This window comes from Lissotriton vulgaris, chromosome 5, assembly GCF_964263255.1.
Source record: "Lissotriton vulgaris chromosome 5, aLisVul1.2, whole genome shotgun sequence".
NCBI classification, from domain to species: domain Eukaryota; kingdom Metazoa; phylum Chordata; class Amphibia; order Caudata; family Salamandridae; genus Lissotriton; species Lissotriton vulgaris.
This window is the reverse complement of record NC_141693.1, coordinates 293,615,940-293,631,029: the sequence shown is the minus strand read 5'-3', so window position 1 is coordinate 293,631,029 and position 15,090 is coordinate 293,615,940. Positions and strand designations below refer to the sequence as shown.

Genomic DNA, 15,090 nt, shown 5'->3' with positions numbered 1-15,090 from the left:
CGCGGGAACACCCACACCAAGACCCATGGAACACTCCTTTTACGCAGAGTTATGTGTGAAAGGAAAATATATTTACAAGGCCATAAAAAATCACGCAGGGCGACTTTATGTAAATATGGAGAAGCCCATTGCGCTGCCGTGACGTCGATAATAGTGACGCACCAGCGGTGCAATGGGGTTGTAAATAAGCCCCATAGTTTATAAAATTTGCTTTCTCAGATAAAACTTCTCTTTTATAATTCTTATCTATTGTTATCTCCCCTGAAGAACTACAGCACAGCATTCCCGGGGAGCACAATGTAAGAACATTATTATATATAATGAAGTTGTCATTTAAAAAAAAATAGAAAAGATTTGTTTTTTGTTCACTAGTCAACAAAGAAAAGAAAACAGGACATCCATTAGTTATTGGTCCCCACCAGTGACGCTTCACTGACATAAAAACGTTTTCTTTTCATTTTCTGCAGCTTATCATCAACTGAAATCAACTAGCAACAAAATAAAACATTGTGCAAGCATTACTGCATTATGTTTAACTCCATCAAAGCCCACCAATCTCAATGGAACTTTATCTGCAACCAGAGTCCATTGCAACCGTTGTCCGTCAGTGAGCACAGACGGGACGCATCGACTGCTGAAGCACCCAGTGTTGGTACTTTACATCAACAATATTGTCGCATGGTTAGCTCCCAACCTCAGCTCCTTTTCATCATTGTCCCTGGTAAGTTGAGACACCCTCTCATCTGCAGCCTCGACAAGTGACACTCTCTGCTTCTGCCTACCTGCATAAGCCGAGTTTAGTTTCACTCAGTGATCACAGGAGCTAGGGCCAGTTTCCTTTTAGCTAAAGACAATATATGCTAAGCAAATTTCCAGAGATTTTCAGTTTTTGCATGATTTAGAAGCCCCAGCAGACACTTCTCAGGACTGGTGTGTCTTTGTATAACTGATGTGTATATTACATTCACTGCCAGAACAGTTGCATTGAAACAGCTCTGCTTGTGGAACATCTTGGGCTTGTGTCGAAGACCCCTCGATCTATTCTGCTCCGTTTGCTGGGCGTTAGGAGGGGCCTGCACACAGGAGCGGCTCCTCCATATGGGCGGAGGAGCTCAGCCTCACTGCTTTCTCGCAGTGCGAGAAGCAGTAACATAAAATGCTATGATTTCCATTTCATGTTACTGCTTCTCGCACTGCGAGAAAGCAGAAGGGTTTGGTTGGGGGCGGGTGGTTGGGCGGTCCTTAAACAGGGCAGGGGAGGAGTGGCTAGCCCAATTTTGCAGGCCCTGACTAACCTGTCATGCGCACTCTGCCATTTTCTCCATGTAGCCTGCATGCAGCCTACATGGAGAAAATGGCCTCCCCATAGGCGCCTGTCTGGGCGCCATCCACACCAATCAATGCCATTGCAGCATTGTGATAGGCTTAGGGAAGGGGAGGGAGACTGCCTGCTTCCTGAGAGGAGCAGAGAAGCAGTGACGACGCGGGAACGGCTAGGGACGGCTAAGGTAAGTTATATATATATATATATTTCTCTATTAAAATGAAACCTCCCTCCCACGTGCCCCCCTACCCGCGTGACCCCCCCCCCTCCCGCGAGTTATGCTGGCCATGACTGCCTGCGCAGAATATTGAACTGTATTAGTTCAAACCTGTCTCGCTCCATGAAGTCTCTTGCACTCAGCTCCCTCAAAGCCCGCAAAGGCTGCCCTGTCATCTCATCAAAGCAATATTTAGCTGCATGACCACTTTCCTACCCTGACTTCAGAATCGACTCCAGAATTGCAAGCACCTGTGGGGTGTCCCAGAACAATATTCCATATACCTGCCCATGCTCAAGGGTCTCGACCTCTCCTGTCAGTGGCACAGCCAGGGTTCCAGGCATAGAATACAGGCTCCCTTAACACATTGGAGGGGGCAGGAGTGCATAGTGACATGCACAGGCCTGGGCTATTGTGCCATTGCACCTGCTGCATCTTCGATAGCTGTGCCTCTGGCTCCCATGGCACTAGCCAAGACCTTAGGGCAGGGGTCTCCAAACCGGTCCTGGAGGGCCGGATCTATGCCAGATTTTTAAATTTACTACATGTATCTCAATGGGGATATCCCAAATATCTGGCATGGATCCGGCCCTCCAGGACCGGTTTGGAGACCCCTGCCTTAGGGCATGTACTTGCCCCATCAGATTCTCTAAATTGTCCTTAAAAGTGTTCTCTGATCTAATCCAGATCATTTACAGAAACTCTTCCACTGCAAGACCTTCCAGCACAGCAGTTCAGCCAAGATTGTTGCTTCTTTTCAACTCGGGTTAAAACAGTGCGGGTGGGAAGAGGTCTCAGATTCCTCAACACATACTGCTGTTTAGACTCCCAGCTTTGGACATCCATCACAGTCCCTCTATCTACCTATAATCCTAGAAGCCCCCCATCATATTTATTCACTTTCAAGAGATGTCACACACCTTCCTGCAAGACACTTGGGGGCTTATTTACAAGAAACCGGCGGCGCCAGGGAGTCACTATTTTTTATGCTCCGGTAGCGCAGGCCTCTCAATCATATATATAGGCGACGCAAAGCCACTCTGCGTGGCTTTGCATGACCTAATATTTATGAAGTAAAGCCTTACTTTGCGTCAAGGAGGCGTTCCATGGGCGTTGCGGTGGGTGTTCCCATGCAACACCCATTGGTTTTGACGCATTCCCAGATGTACAAGGACTTGCACACCTGGGAATGCATCAATAGCCTACGCCTCCCCAGGAGAGGCATAACAAGGGAGAAATACCTTTATTTCTCTTGTTTTTTCCTCTTTCTATGTGTGTTGCATTCTACAGCGCACATGAAGGAGGAAAACGCCTCCATTGATCATTTTTGCACAGGAAGGTGTCTCTTCCTGGACAGAAACGATCATCCCTGAAACGCAGATGCCCTAGCACCATTGTTGGCAGAAAGCAGCCAAAACAGGGCCAGTGCAGTGGGAAAGGACAGGAATGTGCTGCATAACTTATATATGATGCATTCCTGCTCTTTCCTTTCGATGCAGTGCAGCAAAGTGACTCACTGCGCTGCCCTGAGTCAAAAACTTGTAAATGAGGCCTTCATTTTTTTTCAGTAAATATTCATTGACAGTAACTGAAATAAAATTCAGGAGCTGGTTCTCTGTCCATTTTCTTTTTAGGTCGAGCATTTGAGACCTCTTGTATATACTTTAGTATATACTTATTTGTGCATGTACTTTGTGGGCTCTGGAGATCACCCTAGGACGTATCTGCTTCCGCTTAGGGACTTTTTTTCTGTTCAACTGCCTCTATTTAACTGTCTTGATAGAAAACAACCAGTAAAGGTCAGTAAAATACCAGAATTGCTTTCTGCTTGTTCATCTGCCTCTATTTGCTGTCTTGATAGAAAACGACCAGTAGAGGTCAGTAAAATACCAGAATTGCTTTCTGCTGAGGGACATCTTTTTTTTAATTTTTCTGGAAACTGCCTCTATTTAACTTTCTTGATTGAAATCGACCAGCAGAGGTCAGTAAAATACCAGAATCACTTTAACATTCTCTAGATTCCAGTTCATAGAAATTGTCTTCCACGAGCACAAGTAGAATATAATTTTAAAAATTTTTAAATCTTATATTTTCAGTGATATGACCACCAAAGGCTGTGATTTATATTAAAAACAGAGCTTTGGACTATACCATTTCCCACTGAAAGGCAATATTTCTCTCCAAGTGTTCCCATACGTATTGTGTAATGCAGTTTGGTGCTTACTTTCCCTCCATGTTAAAGAACAGTAGCTGTTTCAGCAACCAGGCTAAATACTTAGAAGGTCCCAAAAGCGAGAACGATTGCATTGCAAATTCTTGTTCTTCCTTATGACTTACAAATGGGAGGATGAAAACTCATCAAACTAAGAAAAGGCACATGGCTAGAGTAAAAACAAAAGGTGAATTTTCGTTAAGCGAGTTTTGAGTGGCTTGTAATGAAAGTCACCAATGGTGATTCCCATATTATTTGCAAAAGTGACTCGGTTAGGCATCCAACTATATTGTTTGACTCCTCTGACACATCTGCACAATCTTTTGTACATGGACTGTGTCCATTTTGAAATGGTTTAATTTGGTCAATGGGAACTAAACTTATTACAGCGGAAAAATGGGTTTCCTTCATTGTATTTTGGCATCAGTAGAAAATGTTCAGTTTTTAGAGCATCACAAGCCTGTGGCAGATTTGCAGACTTTGCAAAGCATAATGTAAAAAATGTTTTCGTCAACAGGAGCACTTCTGCTTAGAAATATTGAATACAAATCATGAGTTTTGAAATCTATTGCTCAAATATGTTTAAGATTATTGTCTCCAAGGCAGAATAACAGAATTTCAGTAGGCATGGTGGGTGAAACTTAAATGATGCTGGCAAAATTCATAACATTTGTGAAATTTCTCAAAATTTTAAATCATACAATTTTCACTTGCAGGGGATAGGTAAATGAAGAACAACTCTAAAACAGATGTAATTATTATTTTAAACACATCAACTATTACATTCTAAATTAGAAAATATGTATTATACAAATTAAATTTGTAAACAAAAAACAATTAATTTATATTGAGTAATAAAGCGCTAATGAAACATTTATAATCATAATTTCAAAAGAACACCAAAAACATATTATATATGTATTAAGGCATTAGAAAGTCATTTTATCATATATGACAAAAACTGATATTTTTAAAATACTAAACCACATTTCAGTTTAACAAACACTGAGAAAGTGCATACATAGGAGTGGAACAAATGGACTATTCCAACTTCACTCCAACAAACGCTGGGGAAAATGTGTACATTAGACAGTCTGATTCACTATTCTAACTTCCAACTAACAAACACTGGCATACAATGGTAATATGGGGCGGAGGGGCGAAGTTCATATTCTGACTGTAGTCTAACATACACTGGGGAAAGTGCATACATGGGTGGAGTCCAATTTACTATTCTTACTCCAGTCTGAAATATATTCGGGAAAGTGCATATAATTGTAATGGGAGTGTTGGATCGACGATTTCTACTATTTTACCACCAGTCCAACAAATGTTGGCAAAAGTGCACACATTGAGAGGGATAGGGAAATGGTTTATGTTTCTAACTCCAGTCTAAGAAACATTGGGGAAAGTGTTTACATTGCTGATTAGATTTACTACTCTAACTTCAATCTAAGAAACATTAGGCAAACAGTGGTGGCTCCTCCGCTAAGGCGGAGGAATGTCGCCCCACTGCTCTCTGAGCAGTGAAAAAGGGAATAATAAATTATAATAACGTTATGTTATCATTTTGTTTTTCCTACTGCAGTGACTCTGTTGTTTCCTGGGGGTGAGGCTGTATCCTGTGACACCAGAGCACTGCAGGGAGAGGAGTGGTGGCACTCCAAGTGTGTATGACATTTTGACCAGCCCTCTGGTGCCTGGCAAACAGTCATGCACACTTACTATGTTCTCCATTGACTGCATCATAGCCTGAGTGGAGAACATGGCACAGACTCCCAAGCTTGGTCTGAGTGCTGAACTATGCCAATCAGACCAATCACAATGCTGCATTGCAGTATTGTAATTGGTCAGGGGAGCTTGGGAGCCCGGGCGCTTCCTGCTGCTGGACTCCAGACAGGAAGAAGACAAGAAGATGAAGAGGATCAGAGGAGGTCGGCGGCAACACCAGCCGTAGCCAGGTAAGTATTTTTTTTTTATTTTATCTTTTTCATTTCCCCCAGCTGAGTCCGGTAGCAGCTGCTACTGTAGGCAAAGTGCATGCTTTGTGGTGGTTGCTATAAAATTAAGTATTTGAAAGCCAGTCTAGCAAACACTGTAGAAAACGGATTTATTTTGGCTGTCCAATTCACTATTCCAACTCCGGTCTAACAAACATTGGGGTAAGGGCATATATCTGTGTGGTCAGATTGATTACACCTAAACATTACACATATTCATTAAAAAGCAATAAGACATTGTTTGAAAAAATAGCAAAACATAAAAACCAATAAAATTGGACACAAAACCTAAAATATTTTTTACAAATTAAATATTTAACACAATTGCTCAAATGAAAACTATTAAAAAATTGAATAAAACATATCCTCAAACTCACACATAAAATAAACCATAAAATATAACATTTTTGCATTTTGAATATTTAAACTGTGAATGAATACATACATACATACATTTACATACATACATTTGTATAAATCCTATTTACAAACAAAATACCCGCCCTTTACCTCAATAATCTCATCACCCATTAAAATATTACTAATATTTATTTTAAAAGTATATAAAGAATTGTTTTAAATAATACAACAACTTCTATTTTTGAATTCAAAAATAGTTATAGATATATAAACTACCCACCTAATCCCTCAATAAACCTCACAAGCCCACATTCAAATTTAATACAATTAAAAAATAAGCTAAAATTAAAATATAAAACAATTCCCAAATTAGATAATTGATATAAATGATTATATAATAAAAAACACTACCCACACAATCACCCCATAAGAGACCAACAAATTGAAACTAAAATATGACCATGAATTAAAAATGTTTACACTTTATGTTTTATAAAATAATGCAATATATTATTCAACATTATTATATATAAATTAAAAGACTAATCTGCTAATCCTTCAATAAAACCAGCCACCTAAAAAATATATATTGCTTTAAAAACGAATTAAACTATTCTACAACAACATATATAATAAAATAATAATGTAATACAATATATCAAAACCCCCTAACAAAAAACAACAGAAAACAATATTTGAAACTTTGCTGTTATAGGAAAACAGAAAATGCACAGTATCCTTTACTTTGATATTTTGGTCCATGACATTTTTATAGTCACCATATTTTTACTTGGATTTTAGGTGGAATACTTTCTTCGGTGGATGTCTGTCTGTTTCTGTTTCTATATTAGTGTTCTTTTTTTGTGGAGTATGGCAAGGTTTTCCTATGTAATGGCTACTAAGCAGCACAGTGTGCTTTGAGAAGTATTTTCAAAATGAGGCCCAGTTGTGCACACAGTCTCGGGTCCATTGTCGCTAGCAAGCTTGGCGTGAATGTCTTTTTGCTACCCCTATTGGTCTTTTAGGGAGCACTGGCCTGTACAATTGGCTCATCATTTCTATATAGTCAATTTTGAACAGAATCTATTGAGGATTGTTCTAACAAAAAATTGGGAAATTTCAACAATGATCACTAGAGGTTTCAAGAGTCAACTTCAGGAACTTTTGTGGGGATGGACCATGCCTACTAGGGATGCTTTGCTCAACAGTGAATCCACCTGTCTAGCGCACGGCCATCTTCGATAAAGGGGCTTTGCCAGACCCTCTGGCTGTGGGAGGTGCTCCTTGTACACAGGTCTGAATAGCCATTCTCGAACTCTGGCCCTTTACAGGTGGCCGGCATGAGAGGGGGTTGCTTTGTTATGTTATGATATGTTAAGGGTTGTCTTATAGAGCGCTCAGCTACTCGGGCAGAGTGTCCCAGCGCTATACAGACCTGCAGGGGCTAGGCCGAGAATCGCATAGGTCTATTGTCCAAATAGCCAAGTCTTGAACTCCTTCCTAAAGGAGAGCAAATTATCTAGCTTCCTGAGGGAGAGTGGAAATTTGTTCCACAGTTGAGGTGCCAAAAGTCTGTATGAACGTCCCCCCATACGAGCTCGTTTACTAGCAGGAACAATAGCCAACGCTTGAGCAGCGGATAGCAGGTATCTGGAAGGATAGTAAAAGCGCACTCTTCTCCTTAAATAGAAGACGCCGGTGCTGTGTAGGGATTTAAACGCCGTGATAAGAGTCTTAAAGACAATGCGTTTGCGCACCCGCAATCAGTGGAGCGAATTTAAAAGAGCAGAGGTGTTAGACCTTCGGCTGAGGCCAAAAATGGCCCTTGCAGTCGAATTTTGAACAGATTGAAGACGGGTGAGAAGATACTCCGGGAGGCCTAGGTAGAGTATGTTGGCATAGTCCAACCGTGATCCAATCAAGGCCTGTACCGTAACCCTCCTATGGGCATGTGACAAAAAGGGAAGAAATTTCCTTAGAATTTTAAGAAGACCGAAGCCAACTACACTGAGAATCTTGGGTTTGAAGGTCAGTCCATTGTCCACTTTCAGAGCAGAATGAGATGAGCTGCTATGACACAACAATGAAAGCCCCTAGTCACAACCTTCTGCAGTTAGGAGGTGGAATGAACATTTTTCCAGGACTGATTTTACTTTCTAGTCCGCCTCCCTATGCACATCTAACTCAAGTCCTACGCCCCCGTGGTCTCTTCTTCAGAGGCGCAACAAAACTAAAGGGGCCCCCTGTATTGTACATGCAGGGGCCCTCCATGGCCTGGACCCAATTTGGAGCTCTCAGGTCAGGAACCTGCCAGTGCTGGAGGGGGGCCCCAGAGCCCCCCACCCCACACACACACAGTGCGGACTCTCGAGGCTTTAGTTAAGCCACTGCTCTTCTTTACTCCAACAAGCATTTACAAACAGATGCTCCGTAGTAATTACTGACGTGCGAATATTAAACAGGGTTCCTCTTGTAGGAGCACTAGGACGTGCATTGAATAAACAGATGCATGTTTTGCGTAGACATTGCAGCTAACCACAATCAGTGTGCAACAGCCGAGCTACACTCATTTACAATCAAAACCACACCCTTCCCAGAACAGGTTCCTTCTCTTTAATGGTCATCTTAAGGGTGTGCTTTATTTGTCTAACTTATATAAATCACAGTACTTTTTTAAAATATGTGAATACATATTTGCCAGACACTTACACAAGAGGGATTATTTTAGGCTTGAGGCAGGTTTGTGCCCAATTTATACATATATTGATAACTGGGGTAAAGAATCCCAAAATTCGATTCCCATGGCTTTTGTTTGAATACCTGTATTTCTGGCATAAATAAATGCAGCATATTTTGCTTTAAAAAGTACACCGAATTTAGAGATTCCTTACCCCAGTCATCACTCTATGTACACAATTGGCACAGCCCTGTCTCAAGCCTAAAATAATTGCTCTTAACCGTGTAGCTCTTGGGTGTAGCTACTTGACAGGTATGTGCCAAACATAGAATTGGGTCTCAAGTGTGCCTGAACCCCGGCATCATCCACCCACCACCCCTGACAGAAAATCACTTACACAAGAGGGCTCTGGTGGTCTGATGACCTGAAGCCTAGAGATGGGTTGGTTCATGATGTGCATGACATCTGCAACTCAAAATATAATAAACAGGAATGTCAAAATATTAACAATATCCATACTGTGACATCACTCTAGCGTGTTTGCCGATGTGCATGTGTGTGCGTATATGCATGTATGTGTTTGCTGATCCCTGACTTGTGAAACTTCTTGTTGAACTTTCCGAAAAGAAGGAAATTCTTTTCATTTAAAAAGTTGAAAAAAGTGATACTTGACCAAGAAAATGTGCCAAAAGAAAAAAGTGCGTAATTGTGTACTAGGGCATAAATAGGGTTGATTTACTATGGTGTATGAGGAAGTAGTATACTAAGATATGGCCAGTGTCATAAATACCAAGGTATTGGCAGCGATAAAAGTCCTAGGGTATAGGAAGAGATAGTGCTAATGGAATATAGTTGGGGGAAGCACTACAGTGTAGGCAGCAGAGAATATACTGGGGTATAGGCAAGAGCGGAGGTGCTGGGGCATAGGAAGCGAGAGATGTTGTGGTTCAGGCAAGAGTGCTCTTAGGATGTAAACAGGTGTACAGTTGTTTATGTTAACCCTTTAAGTGCTGATGACGGAACCGCTCCGTCCACAGCTGCGGGTGCGCTGTGCTAATGACGGAGCGGTTCCGTCATGGCCCGCTCGCTGCTCATGCGCGGCGCAAATTCCGCGCCTGCGCTGAGCATTCTATTGAGCGGGGCGGGCCATGACGGAACCGCTCCGTCATAAGCACAGCGCCACCGACGCTGGTGATGGAGCGGTTCCGTCACCAGCATGCGGCCGCCACGCGGCCGCCCCGCCCCCTTAGCACTGCGGCGGAATAGCCGCCGCAGTGAAGGGGTTAAAGGTAGGAAAAGGGGTATTAGGGGATTGTTAGTGGTGGTTTACTAGGATGTAAATGTGGCTAAATTACAGGGTGGAAGAAAATAAAGCCGGGTGAGAAGTGGAGAGGACCGTCTCAGATATAGGAAGAGCGATGAGGAGAAAAGAAAAGGAAAAGGATAAAGCTGAAGAATGGGTTCCATGACAAACAAGACCTGGAGAGGGTAAGTGGAGAGAGTAAAAATTGAGCACAAGATTGAGCCCTTTGTGGTATCCCTTGTCCCTGCCTATGAGACAGAGCACTTCTGAGTGTTTGTGCATTCTAGACTGTGACTCTCTCTGGGATTCTGTATGGGGCAGTTACTGCAGACTAGGCAGTTGAAGAGGTGTAAGTAAACACTCGGGGTATGTATGGCTCTGGTAGGGAGCCACTGGCGTGGATAACTGGATTCAAATCCAATAGGTTTCTGCTATGATATAGTAAAAGTTGTTAGCAAAAGCTGTTACGCACTGTCGCTACGTCATGAAGGAATTCCGAGCTGCTCTGGCTGGGCTCTATTAGAGCCTGTCAGGGCTGCACTGGAAAACCATGGAGTGCAGCTGCTGGGGTAGGGGGCTGTCGTCTATTTGATGCCACTCAACCCCATGGTGAAACACATAGCCGTAAATGCCTGTTATTCATCTATAGATCTGTATCTATCACCATAGTTAAACTCACCTACATTTTTTCATCCCTCAACATCCCTCAAAGGGGAAAAGAGAGATCGCCCTGATCCTGGTGAAAACCCAGCTGCAGGTTTTTTTCCCTTCAAAGCCATTCACAAGGAAGCTGTGCCTGTTCTAGATATTTGGGAAGATTGCACTGATGTTGCTTTTACATTACCGGTTGTGTATATTATGAAAGCTGCCATGAATGCTGTTTCTGCTGTTCGTAATGCATATGTTAAGGAGCTGGCCCAAGACCTGCTCCAACTGTACCTGGTATGTTGATTTGAGAAGCTTGCACTACTGCTGCCCATGCTGCACTGTTTTAGTATGTCTGAATGCTTTCATTCCTTCTGCCTTTGCTCTGCCTGTTTGTTCAGTCCAAGGGAAGCTTGCACCAGCGTTGGGCGTGCTGTGCCAGTTCTATGAGGGACAGAAGTTTGAACTGATATAGCTCATACTGCACTGTATGTTTGTAAAAACTTGACTGCCACTTCTTAAGCTGATGAGTTTTGTTTTTAAGAAGCTTGCTCTACTGCTGTCAGCCACAACTTTTCTGAACATGGTTGTAAATTTCCCATGCAAGTACCTAAAGGTGCTTTCAATAGTCACTCTAGAGACCCAGGCCCTTAAGGAAGACCTTTGCAGTCTGTGCTGTGCACATTGACAGACACTTAGACCAATTCTGCAATACTATTTTTGCATGGCTCACCCGTCATGCATCAACTAAAACTACATTACGCATTCATGACTTGTATGTAGCATGTCAAAGCAGTTAATATGATCGCTCCTGACTGAGCGAGAGAATTACTTCCACCGCCCTCCACATGGCATGAGAGAGAGAGGATACCTTCAATGGCACTTAACAGCACAGCTTCTTCCACTTCCTACTGGGTGTAGTGGAAGGATGTGGCTTCCCCTGTTCTCTACAGAGCAGAGGCAGCTGATAGGTGAAGTAAGACCCCCTATCCATGCTTAATGGACTATATTTAAGCCTTATATCCGCAGTCTGTTGTGTTTAGTGCCTGATGCAAGTGAATAGTCTGGGCTTTCTGTAGCTTCAGCCCTGGGAAATGGCGTCTGCTATTCTCTATTGGGAGTAGGTGAGAATTATATTCAGTAGTCCCTACAAGATGTGAGCGAGAACGGTGTCCAACTACACTAGTCCCGGCATAGTCTAAATGGATTGCTTCTTCTTCTCTCCTGGGCACAGATGAGAAGAGTGGGTCCACCTGCACTCCCCTAGGTGGGAAGGGGAGGTGACTTTACATAGTCTCTATCCTGATTGTACTTTGATATCTTCCACGTGTGCCCTCTCACAATAGACATAAGTGCAGCTTATTCTACTTTCCACTTTGCTCAGCTTTGTACTACTCTCTCTTGAGTGAAGGAGAGAAGGGAGGCCCCAAGTACTCTGTCCTTGCCAGAGTTCAAGGATGTACCCTACTCACCCACCTCAGCAGGCTTGAGGCCCAAACGCCTTTCGCCTGAAACACCCCCAGTGAAGCGAAGGACCTTGACGCAATAGTTTGCAATCACTGCTATGCAAAATACCCCCTCCGGGGCAGGCGTGAAGGAGAGCTCTTTGTGTAGAGTTACTCACCCTGGAGTGACACTTGAACCCAAAGTAGACGACTATGATGGTCGGTAGTAGCACGATGCTGAAGACCACCACCATGAAGACGAAGTTCAGCAAGAACACCAGGAAGTTCATGGCGGACACGAGCAGGGTCCAGGCCCAGCACCCAAGGGTGCCGCGAGGCTCCATGGGCAGCAGCTGGTCCTCCATGTTGTACGGGGGTAGGCCGGGGATCATCCGCGAGGTGTCTGACAGGTTATCCACATCATAGTCCTCAATCTCTTGGTCTGACATCTTCAGGGCGCTGGCGGCTCTCTGGCTGGAAATGTAAGCACAGTGTCCTTTAGCACAAAGTGTCTGAGTATGGCTCCTTCACTCTGTAATTAGCTTTTGTCTTACTTTGCCTGGTCCAGGTTGGTGCTAAGACTTTCTGAAATCTTCTAACTTTCAATGATTAAACTTTGGGGCCGCGAACCCCAACGATATCTGCAGCAAATTGATGTCACCAAAGAGAAGTTATTTCAGACCGAGATCCTTGAAAACCATATAAGAAGTACAGAGAATTTAGGGCAGAGTCAAATGAATTTCATTCTCTGGTGATATATCTCCACACGCTGGACCAATGCTCACTTTTCACCATCCAAGAGACGAGCAAGGACTTTCCAGTTCCGGAAACTTTGCAGACAGTGTTTATCCGCACGCCCAGCTGTCTGCTCTTGTGGAAAGGGCGCAGAAGACTGTGAGCCAATAAAATGAATCCACTCCCCTTTCCTGACTCTTTCACTTTACGAAGACGTGATGGAAGCGCTTGGGTAGCGCCGCACTGCGAACTGAAGCTCTTCTAGGCACACCGCGGCTGAGAAAGCGGTGGTTGGAAGTGTAAGACAGGTGCCCCTGCAGTGTCTCCCTGAATGATAGATGATTTGTCGTGAGTGGAAGCTGGCACGAAAGACTGACAGACAGAGATCCACAGAGACTGTCAGGGACCAGATTGTATTCGGATTAAGTTCAGGTGACACTAGACCCGCCTCCGTTCATCTGTAAGGGCTCGGCGCCTTTCTTCTATGGACTGGCGCCAGCCTCGCCAGAGTGTGACTGCAGACAGACTCCGCTGCTTAACCTTGCATTCAAAGAGGTCTCTTCCCCCAGCCCTAAAAAACGGGGTGCACGCAGAGCCCCTAAGTCTAAGCTGCAAGAGCCGTGAAGGACAAGCAGAACCGAGAGCCGCACCGGTGAGCGGAGCTGTGCCACGAAGGAGAGGAGTTAGGTCGGGCGCAGTGGAGACAGGAAGAGGCGCCAAGAAGGTCTGTGTTACAAAGAAGAGAGCTTTGCTAGGGAGGAGGGATTTTTAAAGGGAGCAGTTACACGGAGCGGGGCAACAGCGCGATTATTGTGTAGGAAGGTGAGCTGTGCTGGTGGGTCGTGTCAGAGAACTGAGTTGTGCTACTAACAAAGCGAGCAAAGCTGTGTGGAGAGGTTTATCGCAACGGAGCTGTCCAAATAAGCGGAAATGTGAAGTAGGACAGGATGTCGAAGTGAGGCGCGGTATGATAGAGCCAGGGCAGGGGTTGTGTAAGTGCGAGGAGCTGTACCTGAGAGGTTGTCAGGAGCGGAGCTTTGATAGAGTAAAGGAAGCTGCCAGGAATTGAGCTATCCAAATGAAAGAAGCCGTGCCAGGACCTGCGCTGTGCCTGGGAGCAGAGCTGTGCATGCAAAGGAATCTGCCCGGAGAGGAGCTGTCCAAGTAAGCGGAGCTGTTCAAGACCCACGAGTCGTGCAAGGAGCTGAGCTCTCCACTGATCAAAGCTATTTCAGCTCGGTTAGAGGAAGAGCTTTGTCAAGGTCGGAGCATTCCATGCAAGCAGAGCTGTGGCAGAGAGCGGAGCTGTGCCAGAGAGCAGAGCTGTGCCAGAGACAGAAGCCGCCACGATCGGGGTTAGCTTAGTACGCGGAGCTGTGCCAACATCCGAGCAGAGGCGGAGCTGTGTGAGAGAGAGGATCTGCACGCATCAGAGCTGCCCAAGCAGACAGAGCTGTGATAGCGCTGCAAAGGTAAGCTCTGTCCAAGTAAGCGGAGCTGTGCCAGAGAGAGGAGCTGCAGGTGTAAGATCTGTCCGAGAAAGCAGGATTCTACCATAGAAAAGCTGCCTGGAGTTGAACTGTCCCGAGAGAGACATCAGCGGGAGCGGAGCTGTCCGGAGTCCTCGGTGCTGAACGCGCTCATCGCTCCCGGTCCAGGCTCTGCCGGATCTAAGATGCTCCGCTCTCAGCTTCAAAGCTTTCTCTGAGCGCGAGAGCCAATGAGCGGCCGCGGCTGGTGCGCGCGCTGATACCGCATCTCTTTCATCACTTAGTGAGTGGAGCTGCACCTGTGCGCACTATGCAACCTCCTCTCACAGGTCAGGAGAGGTTCTGTTTCATGCACTGGCATCGTTGTGGAGAAGTGTGGATCACTGGTTAGAGGAGGCAGACCGGGAAGCAGAGGTCAGCCCTGGACCAGGGTTCAATTCCCGGCTCGGCGGGGTCTTGAGTCCTAAAATGTCCATGGATTCTTGAGTCCTAAAATGTCCATGGATTCGACAATTCTCGCTCCGGTGCCTACTCGATTAAGGGGTTGACACACTGCGACTCTGGGCAATAGCTTGCTTAATCTCCACAACGGCCCCTTGCGGCGGGATGCCTGGCTTTCACCTTGCGGATACCCTGCTGGTGTTATCTCACAGGGAATACCAGGACGGGTTCCCTAAGCAAG

The 15,090-nt window shown here is 44.7% G+C and overlaps 1 protein-coding gene across 1 annotated transcript in view; it reads right to left on the bottom strand.

The window, feature by feature from the left end:
• Positions 1–14,571, bottom strand: part of TMEM278 (transmembrane protein 278) — a 360,110-nt gene extending 345,539 nt beyond the window's left edge. Inside the window, exon 1 of the mRNA XM_086920048.1 lies at positions 12,363–14,571. Coding sequence (XP_086776174.1) covers positions 12,363–12,632 — 270 coding nt within the window. The 5' untranslated portion in view covers positions 12,633–14,571. The remainder of the gene's footprint in view (positions 1–12,362) is intronic.
• Between the last annotated feature and the right edge of the window lie 519 nt (positions 14,572–15,090).